Below are 14,219 nucleotides of genomic sequence, written 5' to 3' on the forward strand. Positions count from 1 at the left end.
TAACAAAGATCCTTCCTACCCCTCCTAAAGTGGAGTTCCGTCCCTGATGCACTCTCAATCCCACCCCCTTGCCATAGGGATCATATCCCTGTGGAAGATGCAGGTGCAAGATCTGCCTAATCCAGCTACTCAGCACTTCCTTTCCCAATCTTGTCACTGGCTTATCCTAATTCCTCAGAGACCAGGCCACCTGTGAAAGCAGCCAGTCGTATATCAGCTTTGTTGCAGTCATTGCACAGCTTTCTATGTTGGTATGACTACCAACCAGCTCTCCACCAGAATGAATGACCACTGTCAAACAGTGGCCAAGAGTAAAGTGGACCACCCTTTGGCACAACATGCAGCTGAGCATAACATACTTGATTTCAGTGGCTGCTTTATAACCCGGTCCATCTGGGTCCTTCACTTGACCTCCAGATTTTCTGAACTGCACAGAAGGGAATTACCCTTTCAACACATTCTCTGCTCCTGAAATTATCCCACCCCCAACATAAGATAACCTACTGTCCCCACAACCTCTATCCAACAGTTTCTGCCCCCTCTGTCTGTCACCACCTCAGAGATGGCCTTAGGATGTCTTACCAGTTTACTATTATAACAGTTCTGTCACCCCCCACCCCCGCTTCCACATAACACTCAAAGAAAGATAAATGCAACAAACTGCATTTAGACCTAAATAGTTTTGTGTATAAGTTAATTGACATATAAAGACTTGACGTAGGCAAAGGAGCTAATGCAGGTTTAATTTTGAGATACGCAGTTACAGTGTAAAACTATATTATCAGCAACAGCAACAAAAAAGAAATTACAAAAAATGGCCATAAAAACTTCTTTAAAATGTTCTAAATGCCCATTGTATTCTGTAACATTTATCAACAGTCATACATTGAAGGATATCAGTACAGACCGGATACTGCTGCAATTATTACAACTTGTATATAGGTTTCATCTTTGAGATTACTCCAGAGAAAAAACTGCAAGGCATAAAATGAGATAAGTGTGCAGATTATGCTACCAGGAAAGAGCTGGATGAGTGTGTACTAACCATGATTGAGCTGTATGTTATGCAGATGAAGGCTGTCAAGGCATGTCAGTGCAGTAAAATCTCAGGCTTTTTACTCAATTTGCAGTGTGTCTGTGACATTTCAGAAGGCGTGTTCTAGCTTCTGCCTTCTAGGGACGTGTCAGAATCTTGCAGTCCATTTCCTTATATAGTCACAGGTGATAAATCTCTGCCACAGCTCCTCCCTAACCGCTAAATGCAGAATGTTGTCCATCTCCATTTGTAATGAAAAACAGATGTTGCAATGATTTTGCATTTGGTGCCTATTATAAAATATGTTGCAGCATATGAAATCTAGCTAATATATTGAATTTTTCTTTAGACTTGGCTGGAGGTCTTTATCTGCCACCAATCTCAAGAAAACTGATCTGACGTAGAACACTAATTTGCTATCGTGCTGCAATGGAGATAAAGCCAGAGTGAAATGTTTACAACATTCTTCATATTCCATAAACAGTTCGAGATATAGAAATGAGATTTTGGCAAATAATAGCATACAAAGAGGGGAGTATCTTGCTGCATGTTTATTATGCAAAACTTCATTATCTACCATGTTATTCCACTAACTACAGACTTTTTAAATGAAAGAATTCAATTTTTAAGGGCCATCAGTGGTTGGTGAAATGAGACATGCTATGGATTTGAGAACAACATAAGTGAAGAAATTACACATTTATTTTTACTGAGAATGTGCTTTTTCAGAATTCTTTTGCAACTGCGTCTGCGCAACGTGTTAGTGAGGTGAGACTGTTTAAACTCTGCTGTGTTTTCAGAAAAGAAGTAAATTTTAACATGGCAACCAGAGAAATCTGTAGATTTTACTCAAATTTCACCACTCATGATGCTTCTCTGAAAGTTGCAAATGGCAACAAGCCAGGTGCAAATAAATCGCTGCATTTAAAAAATTATTAAGAAGTTTATGTTGATATCTCTGTACTTAATATTGCTATGACAAGAAACAATGTGTCATTTAGTGAGGATTTTGTGCAGTCATTGAGATGAAAACACAATGACAGTGTGGAAGGTCCACCTTGGAATATAGATCGATTTTTCATGGTAGCCATAGGACAGTTTTGTTTCCCCCAGTGAAATTCAGTTTCCTTGCAGCTTTATTTCCTAATTTTTTCAATGTTTAGCGAACAGTTCCAAGGATTATGTCATCTTCGGATACCTGTTGGGCCTGCTTCGTGAACTAACTGTTGTATGTACTGAACTGTCAGTCCGTCAAGGGAGGCAGCTATAATATGTCTGTCACATTGTTTGATAATTTGTCAATTGCACATTCATGAGATAAATGTCAAAATAAAGTGGAATAAATTTGCTGGAGTTATCTGTCAGAACCATGGAATCCTAGGTAAAATACTGTTATGGGATCTGAAACTAACTCAGTGTCAGGTGCGAATGCAGTGTTTTATCTTTGCACTATCTTATGTGGTACATTTGTTTACAGCCAAGAAGTTGGTTAATTTATTCTAGAGAACCAGAATATGGCTGCTTCATCATGACAATGTCATTTCTTCCTGTTCCTTCTCAAAATATTCTTCTATCTGTCCCTGTTCCCATGCATCGCTTTACCTTCTTTTGTAAGTTCTGCCTCATTTTGTTTTTCAGCAGTATATAAAAACAGCAATTGTGAAATTCATTACAGGATCTCCACAAACAGTTAACAAATAGCAATTTGGATCCTAGAGAGATAGAAAGAGCAAAGCAAGGTCAGAAACAGGACTATCCCAATGGCATTCCAGAATGTGGAGCAGATGCTTTGAGGTTTGCTTTGTGTGCATATGTAAGCCAAGGTAAAAATTTAATTACTGGCACAATAATTGTGTAGTTACATAATTGTTTAAGAATTATTTCAACAGGTATCCCTTTTCTTTTCTTTTTACAGGACGAGATATAAATTTGGACATTTTGAGAGTGCAAGGATATAGATTCTTTTGCAATAAGCTTTGGAATGCCACAAAATTTGCGCTTAGTTATTTAGGGACTGATTTTACGCCAAACTCTAAACTAAGAAATAAAAGTGCAAGTAATAAAGGCAAGAAAGAACTGAATAATGTGAATCACCTGTTGAGGATTATCTCATCATGTGAAAAAGACAGAAATTTCCACCTAACGATGAATGACTGTGAAGTAGTTGACTCTTATCTTACTGATTATAGTTACCTCCAAGGCTACACACCTTCCAAATCAGATTTGATTGTTTTTGGTGCACTGAATGACAATGGTGAATTAGAAAGATTTCCAAATATGCTCAGGTGGTATAAGCACATTAGTAGCTTCAGCTCTGAATGGAACAAATTGCCTGCTACAGTGTATGGTGTTTGCAGTGATGGTCCTCAAAACTCTGAAAGTGAGGTAAGAATATATGTAAAGATGTGTTTGGGAATTCATAGTTGAAATTTGTGACCATAGCATTCAACATTGTTTTTTAATTAACCTTTGTAATTTTCTATTCTCATGGTGAAAATCTGTTCGCCATTATTCATACCTTTAAGTCTACAAATATTGAAAGAGATTTTTATTATTGAATTGACAATTTGAATATCACATCTTCAAATGATGGATGTGTTGGAATAACATGTAGTAGAGGGAAGCAATACTTCTATCAGTGGTACGGGAAACATGGTCTCGTAAAAATGGAGATTAAATTTTCAGACCCATCTTTCTCAAACATTACTGATTTCTAGAAAATATTGTTGGGCTTCTCCTCACTTGAGACTCTGAAATTTAATTTTGCACGTAAATCATAAACTTATTGTTATAAAATGTGAGGAGCCAAAATACACATTTTGGAAAGTTTGGGTGATGGCCTGTCAAGAACAGTCTAACACAACAAAATAAAAAGAAAGAAAACAGCTTCTATAGCAGTATACGGTAGCAAAAGATGACAAATAGGTCTAACTGAAGATGGTGTACGGTTGAAGATACCAGGATTTCAACCTGGAAGCTGAAATTGAAGTCTGCATTCTTTGGATATAGTTCTGCTTTTGGTTACAAAAGATTAGTGCATACTAGTGAGACAGAATGTGGAGTCAGTGTATGTTCTGTACTCCTGAATGTTAAATCAGTGACACTTGAACACCAAGACTGACATGGTAGTTCTCAGGTCTAAGAACACGCACAAAACAATATTTAGAAATTAAAGTAAGTATCATTTTAAGACTCAGGAAACATTAGTGCAAGCATGTAGTACCTTATGAAAAGGGAAGTTTATTAGATATGTGTCAATTTGTGGTGTCTTTAAGGTCACATTTATGGTTAGCGTGTAAGTTTATGATTTTAAAGAAGTGGCTTGGTACTGCCTGGAACGGAACACGAGAAATGATCATCTGGATACCTGAGGCTTACAGAGAGTGGTAATTTGGTTTTATCAAGCAGCCATTATGTTGTAAAACTTAACAAGGATATCATTGGTAGTGAAACCTAGCATGTGAGTGTGAAAGCAATGGAAACTGTTTCCAAGAAAATGCTGCCAAGGAGTAAATCATTTGGTATCGTTGCACATACTAGGGCTTTTCATTTTGAATTGAAAGGGGCGGTGGGGGGGGGGGGGAGGTGTGTTCACATTGTTTGCACCATGCCTGTCTGGAGTGCGCCAAATGTCATGCGCTTCAGTTAGCTTAGACTGTTTATGGCAAACCAGGGTGTCATGAGTCTTATGTTAGTGTAAGCCCTGGCCATAATTAGGTGATGCCTGTGTGGGACAATGGTCAGTGGGCTTTTCATTTTGAATTGAAAGGGGCGGTGGGGGGGGGGGGGGAGGTGTGTTCACATTGTTTGCACCATGCCTGTCTGGAGTGCGCCAAATGTCATGCGCTTCAGTTAGCTTAGACTGTTTATGGCAAACCAGGGTGTCATGAGTCTTATGTTAGTGTAAGCCCTGGCCATAATTAGGTGATGCCTGTGTGGGACAATGGTCAGTGGTTGTCTTTCACATGGAATGGGGATCTTGGCATATTGCCAGGATTGTACAAACCTCTATGGAAATACTTCTGTCTGAAGTTGCACTGCCTCCTGATGAGTTGGATGATGGTCGAGACAAAACAGTAATAGTGCACAACCTCTGTGGCACCTAATGCTCGTCAGTTGTACGTATTAAGGTTGAGCCAAAGTTGATTTTTAATTCCATTGTTGCTCTTGGAAACACCATGGTTTCCAATTCTTTGTAAAGAAAACACACCTAAAGAATGGATATATTGTCTAGGAACAATAGCTATTGCACAAATAGAATTCCAGAAAGCAAACTAAGAGCATCAGCTCAGAAATGAATCCAGTTTGTAACAGGACACAAGATTTTTCTTGTCATGAGAAGAGAATACTCTTACAAAAAAACACAGTTTTATATTCCTAAAAGATAAGTATCTGTAGCAGGTATGCTGAAGCTGATGAGGCATTCAGAAAGGGTATGCTTCTGACAGAAACAGATATGTCGTAGCAGGCATGACAGATCTCACATAGCAAGTTGATACAAATAAGTGTGGAGGAACTGAAGGAACTGTGGAAAGCAAATGGCATGAGGGATACAAAAAGAATATTTTGAAGAAAGTGAACAGTGAACTGGAGCAGACAGCTGCATTTATACTGACCTTCAGCTCTTCAACATTACCAGAACATCTGACAACAGGTTTTATACACCTTGAAGTGAGATCATACATCCCAATTCCAATGTGCTATTTTAAGTGACCTATCTGTATGTGCAACATGCTTCCCACAAGAAACATTCAACATGCAGGAAATTTGTCCAACCTGTGCCTAAAATAGAACTTTGTGTTAATCTGCATGATGTTTTGTTTGACTGTTCAGGTTAGTGTGTAGTTTAGAGCTGTGAGTGTGAGGCATTAATTGATGAAGAAATTCAGAAGATTAAATTTGCAAGATGAGTAGGTACCTAATACAATAGCTAAAAATAAGTTGATATAACTCAAACATTGGACTTGGGTATCGTTTACTTCAGAGACCAAAATATTATTTAAAAAGAGTCTGCAATTTGTATCTTAATTTGAACTGCACTTGCAGTGGTAGACACGGGATGCATTCAGTTGTCTCCCTAATGACTTTAGTAACTTTCATAGAAATACATGCATTGTTAAGCCTCTTGTTCATCCCTTCAGGCATACAGAGAACAATTAAAAGGAAGTATCAGAAATCAGTATGTATCTACCATTTCTTCAAAAATAGAAACACATGGTGAGTGCCAAAGACCTAAAAATGATGATTTGGAAGGCATTACGCCATACTTTGCTCATCTGTAATGATAGTTGTGATGAAGTTTCGGTTACTGGTGACACAGTTACTGAAACTTGCCCAAGAGAATCAGCAGGCCCATCAAGTAGCAATCCACAACCCCACCCCAGCTGCTCTTTCTGGTGCAGCATCACCGTCACAGTGGAAGAATAAGGGGGAAGGCAGAAGTAAACCTCATCAGTGAGATGGCTTCTGTTTTCCCAGAGGAATGCAAGTGGCATCTAGCTATACGGGAAGAAATTTGCACTTCTGATACAGGGAAATCCTTCATGCATGTGTTAGACACACATTTTACGTTATCTGAAGCCCTGTGATAAAGTATTGTTGACTCCATAGGAAATACATCATCAGTGGGAAATATGCTAAAGAAGGGCTAACTAATTTTATACAGGTGAACCACAAAGTCTTTACCCATAATTTTTGTTAGCCAAAATGCAGTTAATTATGAAAATACATACTATTCTTTGTATTTCATACTATTTTTCCATATGGGCTCCAAATAAATTCAGATATTTGTCTCATTGCAGCAGTAAATTGAGATTTGCCTGTGGTATAGTTCATCCGGGTGACTGTGGAACCACCTTCGGACTGTTGTTGCGTGTGAATCACTTTCTTGTCAGAAAGTTCAGCAGACCAAAAACATGGAAATCACTAGAGGCGAGATTGGGACTGTATGGTGTGCTCCAGACTCTCTCTGTGAATGACTGTAGCTTGTCAGTTATTCTGATTGCCACATGTGGCCTTGCATTGTTGTAGTAGATGACCACATTATCGACATCAAGAATCTGACAGCACTTTTTCATGATGGTAGCTTGCAAATGTGACTGTGTGGAATAATAACTGTCATCGTTTATTGCTGCACTCACTGGCATGAAATCTAGTGGAAGCAGTCATGGCTATCCCAGAAGTCCATTAACATCAGATGGCACTGAACAGAATTTTTTTGTCACAGGCGAACCCAGACATTTCTACACCAGGCTCTTCTGCTTCGATACTTTGGTGTGAAAGACAGTATCCATGTTTCATTATTAGTACTGTCACCATCATCAGCATAATGTTGCAGGTGAGTCAGTGGAGCAATAATTCACTTGCCCTTCTTCATGTCATCCAACTGCTTAGCCACCCACTGACATTAAATCTTCTGGTATGTTAAGGACTTGTGAATGATGTTGTAAACACTCCCATACAAAATGCCAAGCTCAAGGGAAGTGTCCTTGAGATGCGCACACCAATCCACTTTCACAATTACATTTGCACAGGAAATTTCATCATTCAGCTTTGAATGCGACCTCCTCGAACACTAATTGTCTTGCAAGTCTTCAAGGCCTGTTGTGAACTCACAGTAACACCACCTCACACTTCTCAAATCAAGACACTTTTCCCCATTTGTGGGCTATATTTCCTAGTATATTTCAATGGGTGTTCTTCCCTTGTCCCATAGAAAATGAATCACACTTTGTGGCTCATACACTGCGGGCGTGTGAAGTGCAACAGCCATCTTCAGCAATTGACAGCAGCGCCATACTGTGGAGCTACTGGCAGAAAAGGCCCATCTGATCCAAGAAAGGTCCACTGCTGGGAATGGATATGTTGACTTCACATCTACAGCCATAATTTGACTAAAGAGGAATAGGGGCAAAGACTTTCTGATTTGCTCCTAAGGAACCTTACCATTTCTCTCTTCTCCCCACAGCTGCCAACCTACTGTCAGTCCCTGTAACAGTGCAGGTGCATCAGAAACTAACTGCATATTTCCATATCTGCCTCATTGTACATCAGTTGTCCATATGCTCTCACTGCTCTTCTGCTCATAGTGTTTCTGGGGTGATTTTGGTTCATACCATTTATTGTTGAACTACATTTATCATGTGCATCCAGGATTGAGATCTCAAGGGTCTCTTTTTGACAGATGATTTATGGCTTCTCATCATGGGGCATACATACAGGTCATTATCCACCACTGATCTTTTATTACACTGTTTTGTTCTTGCACATACGGCAGTGGGAGGTGCTACAGGATTTGCACTCCATTGACCACTTCCTAGGCTGACATCATGTATCAAACAGAGCAGTGTCCAAAAAAGCCAGCTAGGTCGATGGTCAGAAATGCTAACTGGACACTATGCAGATAACTGGCTGTGTGTGTGGTATGATAATCAACACCACTGATGCACAAATGTCAAAAGTCTTCGAGATTGCTTAGAAGATAGCTGCTTCATGTGTTGTGGCATCAGCCTCAGGCAGGTCACAGCAGCCAGTCATGCAGTATGCAGGCCAGCCACATGTGTAATTTTACAGCTTGGGACCACAATAATGATGGTGTAGCATTTTACAATGCAGCAATCTATTGTAGTGGTGCACTGGAAGACTACACGCCGTAGCAGAAGGCAATGATTCACAGATAGCTATGTGACAGCGGCAGGCTCCTGTCACAACACACCAGGCCCGAGTGAGTATAAATACTCCCTGCTTAGTTAGTAGCAGCATTTCCATTGGTGTCATATGTTTGCCCAGTGCCGTCTCCAGACCAGTCATCAGTTGGATGTGCAGCTTAGGAGGTACATCTTTGTCAAGCAATACCCATGAACCATGGACCTTGCCGTTGGTGGGGAGGCTTGCGTGCCTCGGTGGTACAGATAGCCGTACTGTAGGTGCAACCACAACGGAGGGGTATCTGTTGAGAGGCCAGACAAATATGTGGTTCCCGAAGAGGGGCAGCAGCCTTTCCAGTAGTTGCAAGGGCAACAGTCTGGATGATTGACTGATCTGGCCTTGTAACAATAACCAAAACGGCCTTGCTGTGCTGGTACTGCGAATGGCTGAAAGCAAGGGGAAACTACAGCCGTAATTTTTCCCGAGGGCATGCAGCTTTACTGTATGATTACATGATGATGGCGTCCTCTTGGGTAAAATATTCCGGAGGTAAAATAGTCCCCCATTCGGATCTCCGGGCGGGGGACTACTCAAGAGGATGTCGTTATCAGGAGAAAGAAAACTGGCATTCTACGGATCGGAGCGTGGAATGTCAGATCCCTTAATCGGGCAGGTAGGTTAGAAAATTTAAAAAGAGAAATGGATAGGTTAAATTTAGATATAGTGGGAATTAGTGAAGTTCGGTGGCAGGAGGAACAAGACTTCTGGTCAGGTGACTACAGGGTTATAAACACAAAATCAAATAGAGGTAATGCAGGAGTAGGTTTAATAATGAATAGGAAAATAGGAATGCGGGTAAGCTACTACAAACAGCATAGTGAACGCGTTATTGTGGCCAAGATAGACACAAAGCCCATGCCTACTACAGTAGTACAAGTTTATATGCCAACTAGCTCTGCAGATGACGAAGAAATGGAAGAAATGTATGATGAAATAAAAGAAATTATTCAGATTGTGAAGGGAGACGAAAATTTAATAGTCATGGGTGACTTGAATTCGAGTGTAGGAAAAGGGAGAGAAGGAAACATAGTAGGTGAATATAGATTGGGGCTAAGAAATGAAAGAGGAAGCCGCCTGGTAGAATTTTGCACAGAGCACAACATAATCATAACTAACACTTGGTTTAAGAATCATGAAAGAAGGTTGTATACATGGAAGAACCCTGGAGATACTAAAAGGTATCAGATAGATTATATAATGGTAAGACAGAGATTTAGGAACCATGTTTTAAATTGTAAGACATTTCCAGGGGCAGATGTGGACTCTGACCACAATCTATTGGTTATGACCTGTAGATTAAAACTGAAGAAACTGCCAAAAGGTGGGAATTTAAGGAGATGGGACCTGGATAAACTAAAAGAACCAGAGGTTGTACAGAGATTCAGGGAGAGCATAACGGAGCAATTGACAGGAATGGGGGAAATAAATACAGTAGAAGAAGAATGGGCAGCTTTGAGGGATGAAGTAGTGAAGGCAGCAGAGGATCAAGTAGGTAAAAAGACGAGGGCTAGTAGAAATCCTTGGGTAACAGAAGAAATATTGAATTTAATTGATGAAAGGAGAAAATATAAAAATGCAGTAAGTGAAGCAGGCAAAAAGGAATACAAACGTCTCAAAAATGAGATAGATAGGAAGTGCAAAATGGCTAAGCAGGGATGGCTAGAGGACAAATGTAAGGATGTAGAGGCTTGTCTCACTAGGGGTAAGATAGATACGGCCTACAGGAAAATTAAAGAGACCTTTGGAGATAAGAGAAAGACTTGTATGAATATCAAGAGCTCAGATGGAAACCCAGTTCTAAGCAAAGAAGGGAAAGCAGAAAGGTGGAAGGAGTATATAGAGGGTCTATACAAGGGCGATGTACTTGAGGACAATATTATGGAAACGGAAGAGGATGTAGATGAAGATGAAATGGGAGATATGTTACTGCGTGAAGAGTTTGACAGAGCACTGAAAGACCTGAGTCGAAACAAGGCCCCCGGTGTAGACAATATTCCATTGGAACTACTGACGGCCGTGGGAGAGCCAGTCCTGACAAAACTCTGCCATCTGGTGAGCAAGATGTATGAAACAGGCGAAATACCCTCAGAATTCAAGAAGAATATAATAATTCCAATCCCAAAGAAAGCAGGTGTTGACAGATGTGAAAATTACCGAACTATCAGCTTAATAAGTCACAGCTGCAAAATACTAACACGAATTCTTTACAGACGAATGGAAAAACTAGTAGAAGCCAACCTCGGGGAAGATCAGTTTGGATTCCGTAGAAACACTGGAACACGTGAGGCAATACTGACCTTACGACTTATCTTAGAAGAAAGATTAAGGAAAGGCAAACCTACGTTTCTAGCATTTGTAGACTTAGAGAAAGCTTTTGACAATGTTGACTGGAATAATCTCTTTCAAATTCTAAAGGTGGCAAGGGTAAAATACAGGGAGCGAAAGGCTATTTACAATTTGTACAGAAACCAGGTGGCAGTTATAAGAGTCGAGGGACATGAAAGGGAAGCAGTGGTTGGGAAGGGAGTAAGACAGGGGTGTAGCCTCTCCCCGATGTTGTTCAATCTATATATTGAGCAAGCAGTAAAGGAAACAAAAGAAAAATTCGGAGTAGGTATTAAAATTCATGGAGAAGAAATAAAAACTTTGAGGTTTGCCGATGACATTGTAATTCTGTCAGAGACAGCAAAGGACTTGGAAGAGCAGTTGAATGGAATGGACAGTGTCTTGAAAGGAGGATATAAGATGAACATCAACAAAAGCAAAACAAGGATAATGGAATGTAGTCTAATTAAGTCGGGTGATGCTGAGGGAATTAGATTAGGAAATGAGGCACTTAAAGTAGTAAAGGAGTTTTGTTATTTGGGGAGCAAAATAACTGATGATGGTCAAAGTAGAGTGGGTATAAAATGTAGGCTGGCAATGGCAAGGAAAGCGTTTCTGAAGAAGAGAAATTTGTTAACATCAAGTATTGATTTAAGTGTCAGGAAGTCATTTCTGAAAGTATTCGTATGGAGTGTAGCCATGTATGGAAGTGAAACGTGGACGATAAACAGTTTAGACAAGAAGAGAATAGAAGCCTTCGAAATGTGGTGCTACAGAAGAATGCTGAAGATTAGATGGGTAGATCACATAACTAATGAGGAAGTATTGAATAGGATTGGGGAGAAGAGAAGTTTGTGGCACAACTTGACCAGAAGAAGGGATCGGTTGGTAGGACATGTTCTGAGGCATCAAGGGATCACCAATTTAGTATTGGAGGGCAGCGTGGAGGGTAAAAATCGTAGAGGGAGACCAAGAGATGAATACACTAAGCAGATTCAGAAGGATGTAGGTTGCAGTAGGTACTGGGAGATGAAAAAGCTTGCACAGGATAGACTAGCATGGAGAGCTGCATCAAACCAGTCTCAGGACTGAAGACCACAACAACAACAACAGGCAAAACTGCTGGTCAGCTTGCTAGTTTATTCAGGAAAGTCCCAGTATGATGACAGCATACTAGTGCAGGTCAAAGAACAGTTTTTGTCGAAGACTGTACTTCTGTGATGTCTACCATTTGGTAGTACAGAGTGGCTCCAAGCACCAGCACCCTTGTGTAGTCTAGGTAAATAAATATTGGTTAGATGATGGTTATCATAATCGAAGCCTAGTCACAACCAGTGAAAGGAAAAGAAATTGTAATTTAGGCTGTTGTTATTCGCATATAAAATAAAAATATCTCTTCAGTTCCAACGTGCTGAAACTTTTTGTTGAAATTTGGACCTCCAAGTTGCTCCATTTGAATAGGGAGACAGTGAATATCATGTAACTGGTCTTAGAGTGATGTCACTTCTTTGAATTCATTGTATAGTGTGAGGCATCTGTTTTACGTTAGATATTTTTTGGTACACAAAATATGTTGATAATCTATTTTCACTTTGACAGATAGTCAGTGGTGTTCTACAGTTAGAAGCTTGGAATGTCAGATTCCTCAGTCTGGTAGGCGAGAGAATTTGAAAAAGGAAATCAATAGGCGAGAGTTATAGTGGGAATTACTGAAGTGTGGTTGCAAGAGGAACGAGATTTGTGGTCAGGTGAAGGGGTATTAGCATAAAACCAAGTACTGATAAGCCAGGAGTAGGTCCAGTAATGAATAAGAAAATAAGAATGCAGATAATCTACCAAGAAGAGCATATTGAATGTGTTATATTACCCACGATAGGTACAAAGCCAGGACCCAAGACAGTAGTAAAAGTTTATATGACTATTACCTCTGCAGATGATAAAGAGATAAGAATGTATAATGAGATGAAAGGCATTATTCAGTTCATTAAGAGAAACTTAAATTTAATTGTGATCAGGGAATGGAAGTCAGTAATAGGAAAAGTATAAGGAAGAACAGCAGGGAAAGGAATGAAAGGGGAAACCACCTAGTAGAAGTTAGTACAGAGCACAGTCTTACTGCAAAAACTTGAGCTAAGAATTATGGAAGGTTGTATAAATGAAAGAGACTTATATTCTATACCTGTATTAAGACAGATTTAGAACCAGATTTTAAGCTGCAGAACATTTCCGTAGGCAGACATTGACTCTGACCATAACTTACTGGTCATCAGCTAAAGAAATTTGAGAAAGTCAGAAATTTAGTAGATGGGACCTGATTAAGGTGAAAGAACCAGAGGTTGTTGCAAGAGTCAGAGGCTACATTAGCCAGGTTTTGGAGTGGCATAGGTGTAATAGAAGATGATTAATTGTATTGTTTGTGATCAAAATAATCACAATGCCAGTCTTTGTCACGTAGTTAGATCTAACCCATTTTATAATGTTCCCTATCTGTTACCTAAGGTTTTACTAACCTGATTTCTCTTATCACTCAATATATTGTAAAAGCATTAGCTGTAATATTCCATTTGCTTCTTGACATTTCAATTTCACCTGCTGAAAAACTATGCCTATTGTGTGGTGCATGACAATAAGGCATGCTGTTTGATAAATGATGTGAAGTCAGTTCTTCCAAAAGTCTGTATATTAGAGCCTCTTAATTTCTTATCAGAAACAAGCTCTTCTACAATGAATTAACTGCAGCACTTGGCACTATTTCGATAAGAAAGTGTAATCTTTTAATTATTGGTTAGTTAGTTCAATTGTATGTTTACTTGAGCAAAAAATGGAAAGTTCTCGTAATCCACTCGCCGTACGGTGTTCCATGCAGGTGGCACACAAAAAGTTACATCAAATTCTGAAATATGAGATGTGTTAATATACCAGTCACTCTATCTCCTTCAAACGTCACTTGAGTTGTAATGCTATAAATTCCATTATACATTAAATGTGTTTCATCTGCCATATTATAGTTCTCAGACACAGCCACCTGAGGCAAATGGTATTCTGTTCAATTACGAATATCTAGGCTGCTTTCATTGTTCCAGCAGACTGTGTACTCTGCTCCAGACTGTCTCGAACAACATTCACTGTTGTGCACGGCAGAGAGAGTGCA

General features: G+C 39.7%; 1 protein-coding gene across 2 annotated transcripts in view; it reads left to right on the forward strand.

The window, feature by feature from the left end:
• LOC124796464 (valine--tRNA ligase) overlaps positions 1-14,219 on the forward strand; it is a 208,629-nt gene that overhangs the window by 138,185 nt on the left and 56,225 nt on the right. For both annotated transcript variants that reach the window (XM_047260688.1, XM_047260689.1), the window contains exons 13-14: positions 2,712-2,859; positions 2,952-3,421. In XM_047260688.1, the coding sequence (XP_047116644.1) occupies positions 2,712-2,859; positions 2,952-3,421 (618 nt within the window). The remainder of the gene's footprint in view (positions 1-2,711; positions 2,860-2,951; positions 3,422-14,219) is intronic.

The sequence above is a fragment of the Schistocerca piceifrons genome, chromosome 4 (assembly GCF_021461385.2).
Source record: "Schistocerca piceifrons isolate TAMUIC-IGC-003096 chromosome 4, iqSchPice1.1, whole genome shotgun sequence".
In the NCBI taxonomy this organism is placed as follows: domain Eukaryota; kingdom Metazoa; phylum Arthropoda; class Insecta; order Orthoptera; family Acrididae; genus Schistocerca; species Schistocerca piceifrons.